Source organism: Phaseolus vulgaris, chromosome 1, assembly GCF_051622355.1.
Source record: "Phaseolus vulgaris cultivar YP4 chromosome 1, ASM5162235v1, whole genome shotgun sequence".
NCBI lineage: Eukaryota > Viridiplantae > Streptophyta > Magnoliopsida > Fabales > Fabaceae > Phaseolus > Phaseolus vulgaris.
In genome coordinates this window covers 54585091-54607343 of record NC_143498.1, presented here as the reverse complement: position 1 = coordinate 54607343, position 22253 = coordinate 54585091, and the positions used below count along the sequence as shown (strand labels likewise).

Genomic DNA, 22253 nt, shown 5'->3' with positions numbered 1-22253 from the left:
AATAAATGTGTTCGGTTTTAAATGAAAAATATATATTAATAAGACACTTCTTACCATAGTTTTAAATTATGTTATCACACTTTATGGCAAATCCCTAATGAATAAATAAAAATGTCATTTCAAAACCAAAATACAAAAGGTTTAATTGTTTAGGTTTAGGGTTACTTTTTATTTATTCAATCATAAATTGTTATTCATTTAACTTTTAATATAGATAGACACTATGTATAGGATCATAAGACACAAATCTATATATTATATAATTATGAATTACATAAATTGATAATAAAAGATTTATGTGCATAAGAAGAATGTTAACTTTTTTTTTAGCAGAAAAATATTTCTCATAACTGGTTCAAAATAATTTGTTTATTATTTCTTTAATCATAATACAAATTTATCCAGTAAATTTAAATTTTTTAGAAAATTAATGTATTTTTCATTTTTAAAATTGTGTTAGAATTATACTAAAATTATAAAAAATCTAACAAATATTTTTTTAATTAGACAATACACAAACAATTTAAGAAATGGGAGTCTCATATTTAACTAATTATTGTAAAATTTAACAGATTCCTTTTCTTAAAAAATGTCAGAAACTATTAAATAAGTTTGGAAAAAGGTGTCATCAACTGTACTATACATTTTGGTCATCTTTCTCCAATTTCCAAAGCTAAAACCGAAGAGAGGAAAACACGTGTTCTTGTGAGAAAGGAGTGAGGTAGGTATATTGCTTGGCTCTATAGCTTCCGTAACATGTTTGATAAAATGTCTGAATCATCGAAAATCTGAGTATTGTATGTTGACAATGTTTCATTCGCTCAACTGTTTTTTATTTTCATTTTCAGTGCTGTTACAACTTACAAGTACCCTCGTGATTCAAATAATGATATGAACTGTTTCGTTTATTGTCAATGTCCTGATTATTATGATGATAGCTTGTGAGTTGTAGTGAGGTTTTTTACTTTAGCTTGTTCATGATTTTTCTGCTCTCTTTTTTTCAGATTACTTTTAAGCCCTGAGTCTTCTTGTTCTTGGAGAACAATTGAGCTTGGCTTTTAAATTGCAGTGTTCATGGGGTTTCTAAGGCTTATAAGACGGTATGGTTACCCCTTTAGGGACAAAACTCGAATTAGACATTACCCACTTCAGCATATGCAAAGCAGAGGATTCTCAAATGAGGGAGTTCCTAATGGCAATGATGTGGTGCACCCAGTTCTGATCATTGGTGCTGGACCTGTGGGTCTTGTTCTCTCTATTCTTCTCACAAAATTAGGTAGACTCTAAATGGTTAAAGCATTCCTATTGATTGATGCCAACTACTTGTTTTGTATTCCATTGTGGTAAATCTGACATTAAAGTGCGTGTTAGGAAACTGTGTTCATGTTCATATATATTTTTTCGTTTAAATCCACTTTTGGTCCCTGTAGTCTTATCAATGTGCAGTTTTGGTGCTTATAAAATTTTACTTGCAGATTTGGTTCTCAAGTTTTCAAAAATTATGCAATTTCTGTGCATTGTTTATATGTTATTTAATTGCTTACTTGTTTGTATGTGATAATAGTGTCGATTACTTATTTACATAAGATATTAATAGCGGGTTTAACAATTAGCTTTAATACATGTTAATCTAACGAATATGTTAATATTTTCTACTGACCATTGACAATTAGCTTTAAATTGTATTTTCGTGAAATTATGGAACCAAAAGTGGATTTTAAGTCTATTATTTTCTAATAATATTTGATAATAAGTTCTTTTTTTTTTTTGGTATTCCAATGCAAGGTTGTAAGTAGCATTGACTATGATACTTAGGCGAGTATAATATGTAGTGGTGACTGACTTAGGCGAGTAAATATGAAGTGGGTGATAGATCTTAGGTTTGTGAATTCTTTATATTGAAGTTTAAATGAGTTAAAATAACATATAAGTGAGAAAGACTCACAAATTTATTCTCATGTGTGGTTGGGTCATGATCCATTGGTGAATATCTCCTTAGTGTTTCTCCCCTCGAATTGCCAAACAAGAGTTGTTTATATATTTGGCATAAGTATTATCTAAACAAATAAGGTTTTATGTGATTTTCTTTTAATATTTTTGATTTGCAGGTCATATTACTTTTGTTCTATTTAAATTGTTCTGGAGGGGGCACCCCATCTTGTATCTTCTCTTCTTATATAGTCAAATTACTCCTATGCTTTAGTTCAAGTTGATTATTGCTCATGATATGTGCATCTCTTGTTTATTATAGGTATTAATTGCACAGTTTTGGAGAGAAACAGGGCATTTTCTAAACATCCCCAAGCACATTTCATCAACAATCGATCCATGGAGGTTAAAAAATTCTTTGATAAATTATTTTATTTCCAAAAGAGCATTGTGATTTACTTTGATGTGGTGCAATTTTAGATATTCCGCAAAATTGATGGCCTTGTTGAAGAGATCCAAAGTTCTCAACCACCAGTAGATTTATGGAGGAAGTTTATATATTGTACTTCCCTCTCTGGTTCAATTCTTGGATCTGTAGATCACATACAACCTCAAGGTGCTATTCCATAGTTCATGAGAGTTGATTTCTGGTCTCATAGTAATAGGGATAGTTTTGACAATGTTTGTGCATAGCATTCAAAATATGTGGTATATCAACAAACACACTGAAGTGATTTGTTCATTTTGGTCAATATTGAGCTTTAGAATATTCATATATCTTGTACTTGTTCTCAGATCTTGAGCATGTTGTCAGCCCAGTCTCAGTTGCACACTTCTCACAGTACAAGCTAACTATGTTATTATTCAAGCAACTTGAAAATCTAGGCTTTCAAATATGTGCACCTGAAAGCTTGGAAGGAAATGAACAGTCTTGTGAACAGAAAATAATGATGGGCCAGGAATGTGTATCCATTGATGCCAGTGATGACTTTGTAACAGTAACTGCATCTTCTATCATTAAGGGGAAGCGTGTAGAACAGAATATTCACTGTAACATCCTTATTGGCACAGATGGTGCAGGTAGTACGGTAAGAAAGCTTGTAGGAATAGAAATGAGGGGTGAGAAGGACTTGCAAAAACTTGTCAGTGTCCATTTCTTTAGCAGAGACCTTGGCCAGTTTTTGCTGGAGGAAAATCCTGGTATGCTTTTTTTTATCTTCAACACTGAAGCTATCGGGGTCCTTGTTGCTCATGATCTCAGGCAAGGGGAATTTGTATTACAGGTATGATGTGCTCTATTTCTGACAGAATTTGTATCACCTTATATCCTTAATGATCAAAATGTAAATACAAGTAAGAGTGTGAGGATGAATGTTGAGCCTTTGCATGGCTCTTTACAAACTAAACTCCATAGTATGGATGTTTGGAGAGTAAATACTTACGTTGAAGAACAATAGCTCCAAGTTCTGAAGACAATGGCTTCAATCACTTTTTCCATGAACAGGTTATACGCACTCCTTCTCACAAGCCCAAATCCTAGCATCCTCTTTGATCAACTTGTACAGTGGTGTGTTCAACACATCATTTCTTTCATCTTTGTCAAACAGAACTTGTATCACATTTTCATCCAATACTTTCTGCTCCCTGTTCATAATGTCTTTGACAATTAAGTATTTACTATCTTGGATTGGATCGTCAAGCCTTCCAGAGCCTATCCTCATCCTCACCCATGGTTCAGCCCAAACCTTTATGTTAGATCCATCCCCAATCTTCCATCTATAGCCTTTACTAAGGACCACCCGTGAAACACGGATCCTGTGCCATATGAGTATGATATGCTTTATAGTAATTGTAAAAATGTCACTGTATTGTTTTCAACTGATTTATTGTGAATCAAATATATGATTCAAATTATATGATTGCAGATACCCTTTTATCCACCTCAGCAAACATTTGAGGATTTCAGTCCAAAGGTATCATTCATCCATCAAAGATGATTTGTACCCTTTTTTTCAATAAATTTGTCATAATATAATAGATAAAATGTCTGTGTTGAAATTAAAATTTAGAATTTGTAGGAGGGCAGCAATATGCTGCAGTATGCATATAAAGTAAAAAACTAACATGCATGATATTATTCATTCTTTTTTATATGATTAAGCATACGACATTTATGTAAGTAATATTTAATTTATAGTAGGCATGTGAGAAATTGATCAGCAAACTTGTTGGTCAAGAGTTTGGAGATGTAGAAGTAATAGATATAAAGCCATGGATCATGCATGCTGAAGTTGCCGAGAGGTTTATATGTAGTGGGAACCGAATACTACTTGCCGGTGATGCTGCTCATCGATTTCCTCCAGCTGGTGGATTTGGTTAGTTGCTTTATCTTCATTGCTGATAGTAGATGTCTAATGGTATAAGTAAAATTAATCTGTATTATATTACTTTTAGTCCATGCAAAGTAGGGCAGAATCTGAATTTTTCCTCTTTTTTCTTGGGAGCATGATAGTGTCACTTCAAGACACAGATTCATGTTTAATTTGCAAAACTTTCTTGTATCTTCTTCTTTGAATTTGGGCTTATGGCTTAACTCAAACCCATAAAAGTACAAAACTGCCTTATAAGCTCTATTTAAGTCATATTTCTAGTAGTTGAGGCCGGGTAGGAGTAACCACAATTAAGGGAACTTTTCAACACCTTCCTTGTGCCTTGGGCTTAAAAGGATAGATTTATGGCTTAACTAGTATTATAAGACTTAGATAACTCTTATCTTACAAGCTGATTTTGTGAAATTAAGTTAGACTCTAAGTCCAAATTCTAAGACTTTCTTTTTATGGACATGGTATTGTCATTTTTCCATATTTGACAATGTTTTTTAAAATTAGAGATTGTCATGTGCCCTTCTAAACATACCTTATTTTTGTTATAAATATTTAATAATTCTCTAAATTTAGAAGTAAAAATTAACCCTTCTCTTTCTCATACAAACTCCTCCATCCTCAAAGACCCCTAAGGAAAAGGAAATCAATAATTGAGATGTTGAATAATGAACATGTTGTTGAGGTATTGGTGCTTCAACGAAGCTAAGACATATCCATGTATTTAGGATGAATTAACTGAAGGAATGGTACTTGTTTAAAAGTCAGTATGTGGGTATTTTATTATAATGTTTGTTTCAAAAAATATTTGGCGCAGTAGGTATGTATATTATTTTCAAAGTGCCTGAATAAAGTACACTAGCAGACATGTCGTTAACCATAACAAGTGGTTTTGGAAGATCTTAAAGTCAAGATTGATGCTGTTCTATTTCTGGGTACACAAAAGTCTGCACTTGTGGCACTGGGGCTGCTGCTTTGGTGCAAACAATCCTCCCCAAAGTGACAGCTTTATTCAAACTCTATTATTTGTTGATGCAGTTTATATGAAGCAATTTGACATAGAATATTGATGTCATATGCCAGGAATGAATACAGGCATTCAGGATGCCCATAATCTTGCCTGGAAAATTGCTTCTGTGATTAAGGGTATTGCCCCAACTTCAATGCTAAATACCTACGAAATTGAACGTAAACCGGTAGTGCTTTTATCTCCTGTTACGTTTTTTCAATGTTTATATATATTGATATTAGATAAACTGATTGAAATTTAATGCTGTCTATTATTGTCAGATTGCTTTATTCAATACAAGATTAAGTTTAGAAAACTATAAAGCTGCCATGTCTGTCCCTGCTGCACTTGGTCTTGATCCAACTGTTGCAAATACAGGTACTCATAATCAGCATATGTAATGATTTTTTGTTGTTTTCTTCATCATCAATCTGTAAATCTTACAAACAATAATGTTCAACACTTTCATTGCTAATTAACTGAAATTTAACTGTTCGTCCTCACTTAATTTCAGTACATCAATTTATTGTTAATGGGATTGGTTCCATCTTACCATCCGGATTGCAGAAGGTAGCTTTGGATGGAATTTTTGGTATAGGTCGTGCACAGCTCTCAGAATTTGTCTTAAATGAAAGTAACCCTCTTGGATCCTCAAGGTTGGCTAAGCTAAAACACATATTTGAAGAAGGAAAAAGCCTTCAACTTCAGTTCCCTGCTGAAGATCTTGGTTTTAGGTATCATTGTGAATAATTAGTTTTCCACATTTTCTATTATTGAGCTATATATCTCCATTCACATATTCCTCTAACTCTATCTGTTTCTTTATTTACAAGGTTTTGTCTGTAAATTAGTCAGTTGGACCAATTTTATGATTAGAATCATTTATAAACATATGCCATTTTATATCATTTGATGCACTTATAACTCAGCTGTTGAACTTAGGTACCTACAAGGAGCACTTGTGCCAGAGAATAATGGCATTGAGAGTCCACCAGAAGTTCTAACAGGGCGTCGGAGGGACTACACCCCTTCAGCACAGCCAGGATCAAGACTTCCTCATATGTTTGTGAGAGTAAACCCATTATGTGAGGTTTGTGGTGCTGTTTATATATATAATCTATAACTATTCATCCTAACATAAACGATTAGAAAGTTCTCTTGTCTTCTTTCTAGTAGGCATTATTAGGGTTTAGGGTTTGTGACGCTGTTTACATATATAATCCATAACTATTCATCCTAACATAAACGATTAGAGAGTTCTCTTGTCTACTTTCTAGTAGGCATTATTAACTTGTATTCAAAAAATAATTAGTAATTTCCAACTTAAATAAACTATTATTTTTCCTCCCTTAAAATTTTGAACTGCTGGCTTCATTTTATAGTTATTCAGATTTAGCTAGTGGGTGTTTACTGATTAAAACGTGAAGTTTCTTCTTTTGTTAAAGTGTAAGGATTGTTTTGTAGGAGACTATTTCTACACTGGATCTTGTGTCAGGAGATAAAGTTGAATTCATTCTCATCATCGCACCAGTGGAGGAATCTTATCATCTAGCTCGTGAAGCATTCAAGGTGGCTGAGGAACAGGAAATTTCTCTGAGAGTGTGTATTTTTTGGTCTACAGATTCTTTTGAAGGACTTGAGAAAGGAAGTGAAGCAGCATTATCACCTTGTAAGAATTATGCAGATGTTGTTGAAGCTCAATCATCAACTTCAAATTGGTGGGATATGTGTAACATGACGAACAGAGGGGCCATTTTAGTTAGACCTGATGAACATATTGCCTGGCGTACAAGTTCAGGACTTGCTGGGGATCCTAGAGTGGAAATGCAGAGGGTTTTTGCTGCTATACAGGGAATACACTGTTAAATAAACAAATACACAAGATGATTTTGTATTGATTTTTTCAAGTAGATATCCTAGAGCAAAATGCAGAGGGTTTTTTCTGCTAAACTGGGAGTGCACTGTTAATAAACAGATACACAGATTATTTTCTATTTTGATTCTTTCAAGAATAGTTTTCTTTTTACAGTTATTCAACTCTTTATGGTGATGGTCACACGTTCTAACAACAGAAACAACCTTTCTGCTTCCAAGGGTTAGACGCATACATTTGGTCATTCTCTTCCTCTGGCCTTCAATGGTAGGAGCCTCGTGGACCCCCAGCTGTTCTTATTTGAACAATTCCTGTGTACTATTTAGACCAAATTTGAAGTGTCTCTTTATAAATTATATCCATGCACATGATACGGTGTATTTTATGGAATTTTTTGTTGAACGTTGAACCATTACTCGTGGTTTTTCCTGGATAGTCATAAGTCGGGGTATTTCTTCCTGCATTCCTACATTGAAATATCAGAATTATTCTTGATAATTTTGGGTAATTTTGGAATAAATGTGTTTTTGGAATAAGAATTTTGTAAGCAAAAGTGTGTTTCTGAAAATCCAAAAGTCAAAAAATTATTCTGAAATATTCTTTTCGAAACACATTTTTTTAATTTCGAAATGATAAATCCAAAATTCTGAAAAGAGTAATCTGGAAAACATTTTTAAAAGAAATAAAACAGTATTTTCTAAATATGATGGGGTGCAGGAATAAACACCCCATAAGTCGTTGCTGCTACCAGGAATAAGGGAAGAGATTGCAAATTACCGTTTCATATTTTATTTGTCTGATTTATACGATTCTGATGAGATCTGGTGTGTGTTAAGCGATGTTTAGATATCAGAGCCAAAATCTCTTCCCAAAAGCAAGATTCTGACGTGCTTTAAGTTCAAACATAACTGTTTCTTTCTCATTTTCCTAAACAAGCCCAATAGATGTTTGCAGTTCTATTGACAAGACGAGTAAGTTGGTGGGGGAAGAAATTGAGTTTGATTCCCACCAAAAACATCCTTAGAGTAGGGTTATTCGAGAGCCTTGTGAAAGTGATTCCTAACACACAAATATACTTAATTGAATATAGTCAGTATTATCGATATCGGATAACGGATCATATCAGATATCCCAAAAATCCTTTAGAGTTATAACAAAAAACATAATAGATTATGACAAACATTGCTGTGAAAAGAAATATAATATATATAGCATTGTAAATAGGTTGAAAGAACGTCTTATTCACAATCATAACCATTAAGATTACTTTTGACTGAGGAAAGAAAAAAAGCATTTGTAATATCACAAGAGTTGCTTATGACTTGAAAGTAATGCCCACAGATAAATCCATTCCAAAATTGTTAAAACTGAACATATTTCTATCAAAGTGTAATCAATACAATTCAATTTATGGCCACAGTTGAAATGATAATAAGATTAAGTGAATGCAGGGTGGGATCTGAAGGAAGAACAAGGCTCTAGAAGAAGAGAAGGGTGTTTTTGATTCCTATACAAGGGTCCTCTAGAGATGCCAACAAATCCTCAATTTCAGCTACTAGCCATGGTTATTAGATAACCAATACCTGCTGTTACAAGTCCAAGTACCCCACCAGCAATGACCTGCAGTAACAATTCAGAATATTAAGACACAAAACCAACAATTATAAAAGAAGTCCCAAAGCAATGAAGATCAAACTCAATTTATACCTTCGGATCACTACAGGAAAATCACTAAATAGAAAGCAATTTTAGAGACCAAAAATAATTAATTACTATACTAAATTAGATACTATTTTAGATACTGAAAAAATTATTGGTATCTAAATTAGTTTTTATTGTTAATAAAATTTATAAACTAGTTTCTAAATTGGTATCTAATTAGATACTGAGATTTTAACTACCAGCTTTAGAATCTAAAGTAATTAGCAGCTAAAATCTAAGTAGCTAATTAATTAGATACCAATTTAAAAACTAATTTATAAATTTTATAAATAATAAAAACTACTTTAAATACCAATAATTTTTGTAGTCTCTAAAATAGTATCTAATTAGTTAATACAGTAACTAATTATTTTTTGTCTCTAAAATTGGTTTCTATTTAGTGATTTTCTTGTAGTGGATCATTGAAACCATTAATCTAAAATACTGGAATACCTACTTGACCTTCCTTTTTGTTTCAAAAGAAATTATAAAATATCTTATCTTCTAAAGATTTTATAAATTGGTTTGTCTAATATTCAGAGAGATAAGAGAAAGTCAGAAAGTGGAAGTGAAAATAATTCAAACTAAAAGTATAGCAGAGTGTGTCCAAAATGTGTACAAAAGCAATGAAAAGGCCATAATCTTGTCAATAACTCTTTTTAATGACTTGAAATCATCGTCTTGGCACATTATTATCTCAGTATGGTGTGATTCATCATTCATTTAATGCTACTACGTCAGATATTTTGAGTACAATAGAATCTTGGTGGTACTAAAGAGTGTACTAAAAACAAGGAATACCTCAGCCCTTAACATTTCAAAAGAAGTATAATATAAAATCATAAAACATAGATTCAAATGTTCATAAAAGATAAATATTAACACAACCATTACCTAATTTTTTCAAGAAGAATCTCATTGAATATAACGAAAGATTATTTCCCATAAAGCTAATCTAAAAAAAGAGAAATAAAATCGGATCCTAAATCAAATTTATGAGTCTGACTGATTTCCATAGATCAAACACATATCTCATTTGTTGTTAGAACTATTTCCATCCCTAGAAAATAATTAAGTTGTCCCAAGTCTTTGACTAACCAAATGACCCTTCAGTTGTTTGATTTGTCCAAGATCATCTCCTATGATAATAATATCATCAGCCAAAACAATGAATAAGGTTACTTTCCCATCTAGAGAATGCTTAACAAGCATAACATGGTCTAATTGACATTTGTTGAACTCATCTTCCTAGACAACTCATAATCTATCAAACCACACACTTGTGGATTATTTGAGGTCATACAAGGATTTTCGAAGTTTGCACACCTTATTTGAGCTGTTGAATGATTCAAGTTTAGGAGGAATATGCATGCATACTTCCTCTTTCAGCTCACAATTTAAGAAGGCATTTGTTATCTCTAGTTGGTGTAAAGGTTAAACCAAAGTTGCTTCCAAGGACAATATGACTCAGATAGAATTAAGTTTTGCCACTGGTGCAAAAGTCTCTTCATAGATCACTCCATATGATTAGGTAATTCACTTGGCTACCCATCGAGCCTTGTATTGATTTATGCTACCATTAGCATTATATTTGATGGACACCGTTTTGGTCTTTTTCCTAAAGTAAACCTTCCAAATCTCATAAGGTTCAACTACTAGTTTTGAAACAATTGTGGCTGTTGGTTTCAAGATAAATGTTGTTTCTATAATTTCCACATTTCAAATTGCTATTGTTTCTACAAGTTCCATATTTGTAGTATTTGTTGGTTCAGATCAAGCTCTGATACCATGCAGAAAGTGAATATTTTCCCTTATTCAACTTGATACAAAGGGGAGTAGTAAAAAGGAAGAGGAAGTTAATACTGTACCTTAATCTCGCTTAAATATCAAGGAAAGATCTGCCAAAATATCAGAGAAGAATCCCATTGAATATCTACAAAAGATTCTTTCCTATAAACCTAATCTAAAATCAGATCCTAATTACACCAAATCAAATTATATGATTCTGAATTTCTGATTGATTTCCATTGATTCAATCCATGATTCTGTTCCTTAAGTATCAACAGAAGACATCAAAGTATACATTAAAATCCCTTATGTTTATACTCAATAGCTTTCCAGAGAATAATGTCATTCTATCAAGTGTGTAAACAAGCAAATGACACTAAGTTCCTTTGACTAAGATCCATAAAATAATCATGACAGGCAAACACATAAAAAATGGTGAACCTGAGGGGGTGTATGCCCGAGAAGTTCCCGGAGTGGTCTGCTTTCAGCTAGAGGATGTTCAGCAGGAAGTTCAAACACAATTTGGTTCAGAAGCTGGGAAAATTCAGTCATTTAAACTCAGTAAAAGAAACAAATGGAAACCAACCAAACAAAAAAATGAAATATTTCTTTTGCTGGAGTCACAGGCAAATAGAAAAAGCTTTTGTGGCATTTCAACTCTCACGTTTGGCATCAAAGAAATACATGACAGAATTTGGTCCACAAGTAAAGCAAGGAAAAGAGTGTACCTCTGCTTGGCGTCCAGCTTGCAATCTTACACCAGTAGCATCATACATCACCTGCCAGCAATATCCCATGTCAGAAACTCCCCCAACCATAAGCTAGTCACTAACAATTAGTTTCCGGCTGCATAACCTAGTCAATTTTTAGGACATCAAATCCTTTCTTAAAGTGACCATGTTTGAACATTCAAGGCTGAGTGGAACGAAAGGAAATAAAGTTATCACTTCACTGTTTTCATATTTTATAACTCATGCCCTCCTAATAGAAAGGGGAAAAAGAAGAAATGTTCCACCAGTTCCATTCCATTTGATCCTAATTTAGACAATCCAAATAACTGAACCAAGTACTATTGGATTCCATTCCATTCAACTATTTTCTATCAATCCAAATGTCACTCGTGCAAACCACACACAGAGTCCAATTCCTTAAGAACAGAGATAAAAGAAAAATAACAGATTGAATCTCCATTACAACATCACACTTTGAAAAGAAGAAGATATCCCTAAAAATGATTTATCTGAAGAACTAAAGACATACAATACAAGCTAGAACCAAAGCAGTCGCAAAAAGAGGTCCTCCGAAGCCTTCATGGAACCCTATTGCCGCAGCAAGAGCAGTGACAGTTGCAGAATGGGAAGAAGGCATTCCCCCAGATCCAACAAGTTGCTTCGGATCCCATCTGTTTTCCTTATACCTACACATCAACAATGATCATAATCACAATAACCATCATTAACCCTCAATTAAACACATCATTAACCAAAACTCTCATAATCTAATTCTTCCTAAAGAGATTCATAATTCACACATCATTCCCCAAACCACAAACTTAAACAATTTTTCCAAACCACTGTATTATTCCACTGGATTCATGAAAAAAAGAAAGGAATTGAAAGAAAAACAAAAGGGACGAACCAGGTGGTGAAGAACTTGATGGCTTGTGCGATGGCGAAAGCAACAATGGCGGAAATGAGAGGGTAATTGTACATCATTGACGACGTCGTAACTGCCACCTCACTCACCACCCTTCTCTCTTTAATTCTCAAATAGTTTATAAAATAAACTAATTAATTATAGTTGCAAGTTATTCTGATAATTCTATAATGTTTTTTCCTTTGACAAATGTTCCAAACAAACACAAGTAGGAACAGGAATTGGGTATCCTCGGAATTCCGAAATGGGTTTTTGTTTCTCAAACGTTATTAGCTCAGCCTAGCTTAGCTTTCTCAACTGAATATGCTTCCCTTGTTCTTATGAATATGCCCTCTTATGCTATGCACTTCACCTTTTTCTTTTTTTTTTCTTCTTGATGGTACTTTTCCGCAACGCAACTTATTCTGGTTTGACCCAAAATTTGGAATTTGGAAATTCGTATAATTGAAAGTTCTCGGTGGCGAAGAAAACCTACATGCCACGCAATTTCCTCTGACAAAATGGTTTGATCGAAAAGAAAATGTCGTTATCTTTCAGTTAGAGCAAGTTGCTACATGATTATGCCCTGATTAATTAGAATAGATTTTATGGAAAAAATATAATTTTTTTTCATCGTTGTGTGATTAATTAGGACATTATTAAGCTCGACTAATACCATAAGAAATTTCATCTACAAATTGTTATTTTGTTCTATATAAATGTTAATAAATATCTTTTGAAAATATTAAGAAATTAAATCTTAAAGTGTTTTTTATAATATAAGTGAATGTAAACTTCATCTTATAAGAGTGTTTTATAAGGTTGAGTTAGGTTTAAAGTTGACTTCTTAACATGGTTATTTATAACTTATTTCAGTAAGAACTTGTTTTGGCTTATCAGATTATCTATCGAGTCATTATCGGATCATCTATAATATATAGTCTTACGCACAAGATGGCATATCTCGGACTTGAGGCTTGAGTGTGTTGGAGATCCACATCGACTAGAAATAAAAATATTTCATAATGTATACATGAGTGGAAACATGATCTTATAAGTCGGTTTTATAAAATTTAGTTAAGTTTAATTTATTTTTACTATGATTTCCAATGCAAAAACTATCATTTTTGGCAATTTTTGTTTATAAATGCTTTCGTTAGTACCTTTAAAAAAAATTCAATGTTTATTGTTTAAAAATAATTTCTAACATTTAATTACTCTATTTAATAATTTATAACATTTGATCTAATTTTAGGGGCACAATAACATCCCCTTCCCCTTTATTCATTTTTAATAGATTCATTCTCAAAATAAGTTATTTGATACATCGTATAAGTGTGAATGCTACAATTATGTCAGATTGAAAGGTGCATGAAAAAACAAATACACAAATGGATCTCTGTGTACATGTTGTGGTGGACAGTGTGTTCATTGACAAACCTGCAAGTGGAGTTTTGTTCACTCAGTTGAGTCAGAAAGAATAGGAATTTAGTAGCAACAATGGAACAATGAATATGAATGCTTTTCTACTTCACACTTGCTTTTTATGGATCACTTAGTTGAGATGGAAATAACAAACAAGAATGCAGTAAGTGGAGGGGGCACATCATAGTCCTCCAAAATGCCTCTTAACTTATGGCCTACCAACAAAAATAAGGAGGGAAAAAATAACTTTACAATTATGTCAAACACAACTTGGCATTTGTTACAAAATATATTAGAACCAACACAAACCAATTGGCAGTGGTTATTATCCCAAACAGCCTTCAACCTAAAACCATAAATGCACAAGCACTTGGTTTAGCTCCCATGTATGGCCAAAAGGGAAGTGCAGAAATGCTGCCAGGAATTGAAGGAACAACCTTAACATTGTCCTATCACATTATGATGCAATTGCACTTTGATTCGAGCTTTGGGGGCTTCATACTATCCACTTTGTTAGGAAGCCCAACATTGTGTGTGAAAGACTCATCAATATTTTCATCATTCTCAGCCTTGCCAGAAGGGGTTTTGACATCAGTTTCCACCCTCCTCTGCTTGGTCTTGGTCTTCTGGGATTTTGAAGCGCGCTTGCTGACAGGGCGACTGCGACTATTTCTATCAGAATTGAATTTTCCCAATAAGGTCACGGTCGGTTTAGAACCCTCAAATGGGTCGGAACATTCCTTTTCCATTGCTAATGTCGCAGCCTGATATGCAAGATCATGGACAATGGAACTGCAAAAAAGGATTGTGTCTGTTGCCTCTTCAAGTGTCAGGCTTCTAGTATTGCCTGCACCTTGACACTCCACTGTAACTGTAGATCCCTCTGGCATAAAGTATTAAAGAACTATTAGAAATTTTGGACATGTACAAACTTTTCCAAAGAAAGTTTCAGCAGATAAAATATATTGCAGGCACCATGCACAGAGAGAGGAAGAATCTAAAGTGACAGAAAACTAAATATGTTTTTTTTGCTCCATGAATTTCATTTAAGTTAAGGTTCCCCCCAACAATGAAAATATAAGTTCAGTTATCATTGCCAGTGAATCCTCAGTAAAATGACTGTAGATTAAAATTGCAAACTGTTTTAACAAAGTAGCCAGACCACAGAAAGTCTTACTCTTAACCAAGAAGTTGGAAACTAGGCTAATAAACTGCCTGTAAAGTGCCCAGAACACATGAATGAGTATCAGAATACAAAATGTAAAAAATACATCACTGAATTTAAATTGCACAAAATGAATCAAGATTTCCAAAAATCCTAACTTTCTGTTCCAAGACAAAACAGATTTAATGAGATTAGATTGTTATTGTACATATTTTTATATCTCAGAAAATTGCTCAAAGTTTATGCAATGTATGGCTTACTCATAAACAAGTGCATCTCTAAGAGAAGCGTGAGAAGTTATTATTCTCATCTCAATTGTTATCAGTAAATGTAATATCTTTCATTTGAAATTTTAATACAGTAGATATCATACCAATGCCATGGGACTCGGAGACATTGACCTCAGAAACAGAAGCAGCATAAGACTCATTGGAAAGATTTTGAGCAGAAGGTTCTCGAAAGTCATCAAGGGCCCTCTTTGACAAATCATCATTCACCATGTCAATCATATTCTCACTATAGTTTTCTCCTTCTATTTCTGATTCTGTAATTGGGGAACAGTTGGTTGTAACCAAAGCATCCAATTCGTTAACATTTGAATTCTGCACATCATGTTTCTCTTGACTGGATAATTCTGAAGTTTTAGCTGATGTTTCAGTGTCTGAGACATCCTTGGCATTATTTTGGCAATCGTCAACATTTTCATGTGACATACAATCCCCATGAATTGGAATTGATGTGACTAGGTTGTCATCAGACTGAACAACAGTAGCATGACTTGAAAATTCTGAGCGGCAAGGATTATTCAATCTACTACTATCATCACATTCAACTTCATCTTCCTCAACAACTAAATCAATGGAAGAAGCATCAATTATCTCAGACATTGTATTTCCCAAAGCTTGCATTTCTTGAAAAACTTGGGATACCTCCTCTACAGAGCCATATTCTGTATTGGCAGTGGTCTCTTGAGTTGCAAGACCTAACTCATGGCGAGAATGGTTTGATGTTCCTGAAAAAGATGAAGCAGTGCTCGGAGGCTTGATCCTCAAGTCATATCCACAGTCCACATCCAGTTTCCTTCCACTCAACTGCCTTTGCGAACGAAACTCTGTTTGCCTAGTTGAGCCAAGATCAATTGATGACGAGGCAGAATAACTACCAGGTCTCGGTGTGCTTCTAAAACTGTTTACACTGTCTCTAGCAAGACACAGATCATCGTAAGATATGGTTGTGGCAGTAAAACTCCTGCTCTGAACTACAGGTCCTTTGTTGCTGCTAGTCCTTTTCAGCAATACAGAAATGCCAGTGCCTTCTGTCGGGTCCACGTTCAAATTAGGGCGATCACTTGAGTGATGTTTATCCCCAGATTCATTATTAGGCTTCTCGTAATCAACTCCTAATTGGTTAATCTCTAGCTGGTTGTCCGATGTCTGTCTGCCTCCCTCCACCAATGGATTTGGAAGAGGACTGTTTTGTGAGTGATCTTGCTTTACTTCACTGCATGAAGTTTGACTCTCCTCGGTATCCCGCTCACCGTAGGGAAACCTTAAGTTACCCACATTAGTCTCTTGAGGCAGTTCCAATTGGTTTGTTTCAGATAATGATTTTTCTTCTTTAGGAATGTTGGCTGCAATCAATGGAGGGTCTTCAGATACTGCCAAAGTTGTCTCAGGGAAGATGACTCGCAACAATGAGGTTTTCCTGCTGCATTCTGGACACAGCCCAATATTCTTCTCAGCATGATTAGTGACCTCATACCAACAACCACAATAAGAACAGAGAGCAGAATTTTCAAAACTACCAGTTTCAGAAATGACACCTCTAACACGTGAAATTTCTGAACTTTCATTAATTCTGGTGTCAATGTGAATGTGGGATATAGAATCCGCAAATTCAATTGGAACAAAAACAGTCTTTGGGTCTCTGGTTTCATTTTGCAGAATATGTACCGATTCCCTTTTAATCTCTTGCTCAATTTTCGCATTTAATGCCTCAACTTTATCAAAGACAAACACTTCATGCATATCAGGAAATAGTATCTTATCAGCTTCACTTGCCATATCATCTTGATTATGTTCACTCCCTTCAGTGTCCAGTGCAAAGGTTGTACCTTGATCAGAGCTTGCATTGCTGCTTGTTGTAACAGATGAATTCCTGGATACAAGGGAACGATGTGCAGAATTTGCTTTTCCAGCATAAAAGGTTGTACTCGGAACACTGGATAAAAGTGGCCTGAACATGTTCTGAGGAGTTTTTCTATCCTGCATAGCATTTTAATGGTAACTAACAAAAGTGAGTATTTTTATTAAATCTGACTATTAATCATGGCAATAGATAATTGGGAGAGTTGCACAAATAAAAGACCCAATAGAAATCCAGATTTCCGTTGTTAATGTTCACCAAGTGTTGACTTCTTTGCTACAAAGATCAGCAGATGTTTCAAAGTGTCAACCAACAGAAAAACCCTGATATAGTGATTATGCTTGGTGTAAATATGTTATTTCGTATGCAGATCCCCAAACAAGATAGAAGATAACATAGTAAGAAGCTCTTAGTTTGGAGTAGTTGTCTAATCAAATATAATTTAAAAATATATGCAGATGGGACATGCACGCACTAGAAATTAAGCATAGAAAGCACAACTAAAAATGGACATATTTTGAAGATTGGCAGTCCGAACCGAAAGGAAAGTTGAATCAGTCAACTTTCAATGTTGTAAACCGGTACACATCAAAAAAGACTTATAGAAAGGAGACAGTGTGCTTGTGCATAGGAGGATGGAGAGAGAGAGAGAGTTAGCAGAAGCACAGGGAAAATACGTTAAAAGGAACTAAATCTCAAATTCCTTGAAAATTAAACACACTTCATGATTTCTGTGAACCAATGTTGTTAAATGGCAATGCCATAATCTCCGGTGGAATGGCATGGCAGACATTTTGCCAATAACCACAGGCAATTTGTGAAGGGAGACCTGCTATGGCATTACCATGCCGTCATTGGCTGCAATGGCATGTTTATATGGCGGAATTTTTGGCCTTCTGCCACATTCCACCATCTGCCAATAACAACACCAAACAGCAAAGGAAATTGTTTTAAGTGATAAGATGAAAAAATACCATTTGCCTGACAACTGAATCGAACGATCTTTTAGGAGCAGAACTTGGGGATACAATCCTGGCTGATTTCTTGGAAATGGTAGGATTTTTGTTGGTTGAAAATGAAGCACCCCTTCTTGAACTTAATCTGTCTGCACTACCCATTGTGATGGATTGCAGAGAGTCTAGATCATCATCACCAGATGATGCAATGGAACCTTTGCTGCGTGTGCTCAATTGGTCTCTATCATGACTGTGAAAAGAGCTACTACTCCTAGAAGCAGTTGGAGACATTGATTGCCTATTGAATTTGGACGCAGAGTCCCTACCATTTCTGGATGCTGGAGATGAACCCCTCACATAGGATGCTGGTCGATCAGCCAATGATGTTCGAAGATTGGGAGGAACTTCAGTAGAGAAGCCAGGAATATTAGTTTGCCAAGCCCTTATCTTTGGTGATGCAGAGTTTCCACGATTTGTCTTCCCTGGGGAAGTTCCCCTAACTCCTGATGAGACTACAGAACCACTGGAGCCAGTGCTTATCCTGCTGGGAGTATAAATGGAATGCTTGGAAGCAGGTGTCATGGGCTTACTTGGAGGTGGAGATGATCTTCTCGATGGAGTGGCATACCGCACACTTGGGGTTGGACTGGAATTCGGCACCGACAAAGGCCTTCCCCTTGATTGCAGTGTGTTTGTTCCTGATCGTGGGGATGGACTTAAGCGATTTGGACTTGCACTGCCCCTACTGCTTCTGTGACTCTTATCCATCTAAAACAGGAGGGCATTGAACATATGATGAATGATCAGTATAAGCACAACTACATTTTTTATCAGAGAACTTTTCCCCTTAAAGATATAACCATGCACGAAATAACAATATAAATGCATTCAAGCTCACCGTAGAAGATCTTGATATGGCAATGGGTTTACTCTGAGGCCTTCCTCTGCTTCCAAAACTAGTCTGTGATGGCTCATCATCTAACGAAGGAAACAGTGGTGTGTCTGGGGGCGTTAATAACCTTTAAAACGAATGGTACACACAAGACATCGGTGAGTTAATTAGTGCTGAGCAGAGCAGAAATAAACTAATTCATATCAAAGTCTCAAGCTCTGTGAGCAAGAAACTTGAATAACTGCATGAAATACAGATAATTGGATACACTTAGAATCAGAAATTTATATTTTGAACACATTAAACAATGCAATCTAATAGGAAACACAAAACATGAAAAATGACTCACCAGTCATAATCATTCTTCTCACCATCATTAAGCAACTCACTGCTTTCTCCTCGACCAGGAATGGAGATTCCAAGGTTTACATCAGAAATATGTTTCAACTTTGTAGCTGTATAATAACACCCCGGGCAAAAAAAAATGCATGAATGTTAATCAGAAGCAGCAACCAAAAAAATAAACATTCTCTTCTTATGATGTAAGTAAAGAGAATTACAGAATGAGTCTTCCAAATCATCTGTCAACTGAAGCAAAAAGCTCTCCTTCTCTCTTGATTGCATTTCATTGAACAAAGTAAGATCTTCATCCTTCTCCCGGAAGAGCAATCCACTCTCAAGACTGCGCCCGCGCTTGTGAGTGTCACCTCTTGGCTCTCTCCCCGGAGAGAATCTCAATGCCGGAGAAGGTGGCATCTCCACCACCAAATACAGTGTCACACAAGTGTCACCCCAAGCTCTCCACACAAGCCAACACAATAAACCTTCTACACCCCAACGAGCAACCCATAATTAAGCTCAAGCCTACAACAAATTTAAGCACCAATCATCAATTCAGAGAAAAAATAATTACCCACTTGTTATATGAACCAAGTGAATATGATTAGATTAACAGCACCCCTGAATGAAGGCAAATTCAGCATATTAAAACAGTGACTCGTGGCAACAACTGTGCCATTAAAATGCAATGCCTCCTCGGCATTCATTCAAACCATATGCAACAATTATCCAAAATCAAATTGACCCAGAAACCCTAAAACATTTCCCAGTTACAGATCCCAATTGTGGGGCTGAGAGTTAAACGGGAACCCAATTGAAACCCATAATTCAAGCTTGGGACCCACCAAGCCGCCATTGAAGTTGAAAGCAAGGTAGTAAAATTGAGCAGTGGAATGAGTAACAGTAGTAGCAGCAGTTGGGCTTGACTTACCAAATTTCCAAGTCAAAATTGCTTGCAAAAGAGTGTGGAATGTGGAAGAGTGCGCTTAAGATCCCAAGTTCGAAGATAAAACAGAGCTTAAATGCCAATTACAATGCCACGAATTTTGTATTAGACACTCGGATCTATAGCATTCATGGCTATGTCCGAGCGACCAAAGTACAGATCGAAAACTAGAATGATCCAACGGTTACAACAAACGCAATCACAAAGTGAAAATTAAAATTAAAATTTGTTCCAAATTCTTTTCCTCTCCCTATTAAAAAACACTCACAATTATAGAGTTGAGAAGAATAATACCCAAAACCTTTGTTTTTGTTGTCCTTGGATTTTGCTGCTTCCCTCAACAGCAAGCATCCAAGTTCTTTCTCTACCCCTTTTCCTTTTCTTTTTAGTTTTCTTTAATCCTTTTTAGTTAAACACAGATACTTCCCAAATTAAGTTAGATACGTGACTAATATAAACCCTATAATTGAGACCAATTTAATCAAATACACAACTTTTACTTAGGCTTTATAATCATTATCCTAAAAGCTTCATCATGATTTTTTATTTTCTAACAATTGTTTGGGGCAAAATGGGCACAGATCCAGCTTATGACGGTGATGATTGAGTTATGATCAATCTCGTGTAGATCACCTATATATAAGACTCCAACAACCAAGTTAAGAATGATTTAGAGAAGAAACAGGATCCAAGGGAAATAGTCAAAAAGAACATACTTTGATTTTTGAGTCGGTTTAAATACTTAGAATTTGGTAGGAAAGTTTAGAAGTTGTAATCCCAGTAAAAGAGATACTTTACACTTACTGTGTCACAAAAATCGATATATGGAACCCTAAAGTGATTATGATTAAACACAAAGTTTATTCTAATGTCATTTTAATCCAAAATTTGGTTTTGCATCTACTTTCATGTGGGTACATGATCCAAATAAATTGTTACGGTAACGAGCTCAATAAGAGTACTCTTTCTTCTTTCAATCTATTCTTTCTTCTTTCAATCTATTGAAGCATAATTTTATTATTTTAGGACAAAATCGTAATAAAACACCAATCTCTAAAATATAAAACAGACAATACATCGTATGTCTAATGATGTTATTTCTTCGATTTGAGATAAAAATAATATTTAAAGTTGTACCCGTAGGTTCTGCACGACTAAGACTTTGATTCAACACCTAGTCCAGATTAACGACATGACCAATAACGAAACTGATTAATGACTCAACATTTGTTAATCTACTTTTATTAGGCGGCTCATCTGAGTCCAAAGTTCAAAAAAGAGAGAAGTGCAAGAGCGTGAGTAATAGGAGAAAGAAATGAGATGCAGATTGATCGAATAGTGGATCAATCGTACTCTTTGTTTCAACCCGTTTGAAAACAAAAATTATATAAAAATAATATTTAATATTAAACGATGCAAATATTGTATCATTATTTCATATTGGCAAGAAATGGGAGAAAAATATTCATACATGTGAAGTTTTATTTTGCAGTTGTTAGTTATATTTAACACATTCCAAAACATCTTTTGGCAAATACTATATTACATAATTCTAAACAACAACTAAACTAAAATATTAAGGGCAATATCAGCTGGATCAGTCCAATTAATATTAATTAAGCCAACATTCGTTAGTTGTAATAAGAATTAACAAAACAGAATAAGCAAAACAAAAACTATAGACTATAATAATATAAATCATAATTTAGCAATATGATATTACTGAACTTATCACACTGCGTTGACTCAAGATAAAATAATAGCTAAGGAAAATATAATATTTATAAGAAAAACATGTCTTTTATATTTTATTTTGGAGTGTACTATATAAAATGGAAGCCAACACAAACTAAACTAACCAATCATTGCACATATTTTTTTTTTTTACTCTAATCATATAATTTTATTTTATTTTCCGAGCATACCAATATAATATATGTTACCTATTATGCCCTTTCAATTATGCGTAGTATTATTATATATATGAAACAAAATAATATTAACTATTTTATAAATAAAATAATTTATATAAAGTTAAAAATAAAATTTTGAAAAAATTATATTAAACA

The 22253-nt window shown here is 34.4% G+C and overlaps 3 protein-coding genes across 18 annotated transcripts; 1 reads left to right on the top strand and 2 right to left on the bottom strand.

The window, feature by feature from the left end:
* The first annotated feature begins 595 nt into the window (after positions 1–595).
* EMB2421 (FAD/NAD(P)-binding oxidoreductase family protein) lies at positions 596–7351 on the top strand. 14 transcript variants are annotated; one of them, XM_068618330.2, is made up of 12 exons: positions 596–725; positions 1005–1276; positions 2252–2334; positions 2410–2545; positions 2725–3212; positions 3855–3902; positions 4130–4304; positions 5394–5506; positions 5601–5697; positions 5834–6053; positions 6262–6409; positions 6784–7351. In XM_068618330.2, the coding sequence occupies exons 2-12, from the start codon at positions 1075–1077 to the stop codon at positions 7183–7185; spliced, it is 2112 nt and encodes a 703-aa protein (XP_068474431.2). In that variant the 5' UTR covers positions 596–725; positions 1005–1074; the 3' UTR covers positions 7186–7351. The 14 variants fall into 14 exon arrangements, 9 of the variants coding, with proteins under 9 accessions (XP_068474431.2, XP_068474429.2, XP_090151272.1 ...); XR_016515502.1 differs by having other exon boundaries at positions 601–721; positions 5887–6053; XR_016515506.1 differs by having other exon boundaries at positions 601–721; positions 5349–5506.
* Positions 7352–8510: 1159 nt separating this feature from the next.
* Positions 8511–12881, bottom strand: LOC137815230 (uncharacterized). 2 transcript variants are annotated; one of them, XM_068618327.1, is made up of 5 exons: positions 12320–12881; positions 11942–12098; positions 11410–11460; positions 11123–11215; positions 8511–8812 (listed from the first exon to the last, which is right to left on the bottom strand). In XM_068618327.1, the coding sequence occupies exons 1-5, from the start codon at positions 12394–12396 to the stop codon at positions 8741–8743; spliced, it is 450 nt and encodes a 149-aa protein (XP_068474428.1). In that variant the 5' UTR covers positions 12397–12881; the 3' UTR covers positions 8511–8740. The 2 variants fall into 2 exon arrangements, with proteins under 2 accessions (XP_068474428.1, XP_090151252.1); XM_090295126.1 differs by lacking the exon at positions 12320–12881 and having other exon boundaries at positions 11942–12106.
* Positions 12882–13817: 936 nt separating this feature from the next.
* On the bottom strand, positions 13818–20794 carry LOC137815229 (uncharacterized). 2 transcript variants are annotated; one of them, XM_068618324.2, is made up of 7 exons: positions 20170–20794; positions 19460–19763; positions 19249–19354; positions 18906–19026; positions 18026–18775; positions 15280–17170; positions 13818–14624 (listed from the first exon to the last, which is right to left on the bottom strand). In XM_068618324.2, exons 2-7 carry the CDS (start codon positions 19653–19655, stop codon positions 14194–14196), a joined length of 3495 nt encoding a protein of 1164 aa, XP_068474425.1. In that variant the 5' UTR covers positions 19656–19763; positions 20170–20794; the 3' UTR covers positions 13818–14193. The 2 variants fall into 2 exon arrangements, with proteins under 2 accessions (XP_068474425.1, XP_068474426.1); XM_068618325.2 differs by having other exon boundaries at positions 20479–20612.
* Between the last annotated feature and the right edge of the window lie 1459 nt (positions 20795–22253).

What these genes read in the sequence shown, in the direction of transcription:
- EMB2421 (XM_068618330.2), top strand. Translation starts at nt 1,075, where the DNA reads ATGGGGTTTCTAAGGCTTATAAGACGGTATGGTTACCCCTTTAGGGAC. An exon ending in AGATCACATACAACCTCAAG is followed by an intron (nt 2,546 to 2,724) that starts GTGCTATTCCAT and finishes ACTTGTTCTCAG; the next exon opens with ATCTTGAGCATGTTGTCAGC. An exon ending in AAGGGGAATTTGTATTACAG is followed by an intron (nt 3,213 to 3,854) that starts GTATGATGTGCT and finishes ATATGATTGCAG; the next exon opens with ATACCCTTTTATCCACCTCA.
- LOC137815230 (XM_068618327.1), bottom strand. Translation starts at nt 12,396, where the DNA reads ATGATGTACAATTACCCTCTCATTTCCGCCATTGTTGCTTTCGCCATC. An exon ending in AAGCTGGACGCCAAGCAGAG is followed by an intron (nt 11,216 to 11,409) that starts GTACACTCTTTT and finishes GAATTTTCCCAG; the next exon opens with CTTCTGAACCAAATTGTGTT. An exon ending in TCGGGCATACACCCCCTCAG is followed by an intron (nt 8,813 to 11,122) that starts GTTCACCATTTT and finishes TTGTTACTGCAG; the next exon opens with GTCATTGCTGGTGGGGTACT.
- LOC137815229 (XM_068618324.2), bottom strand. Translation starts at nt 19,655, where the DNA reads ATGCCACCTTCTCCGGCATTGAGATTCTCTCCGGGGAGAGAGCCAAGA. An exon ending in TGATTTGGAAGACTCATTCT is followed by an intron (nt 19,355 to 19,459) that starts GTAATTCTCTTT and finishes GTTATTATACAG; the next exon opens with CTACAAAGTTGAAACATATT. An exon ending in CCATATCAAGATCTTCTACG is followed by an intron (nt 18,776 to 18,905) that starts GTGAGCTTGAAT and finishes CTCCTGTTTTAG; the next exon opens with ATGGATAAGAGTCACAGAAG.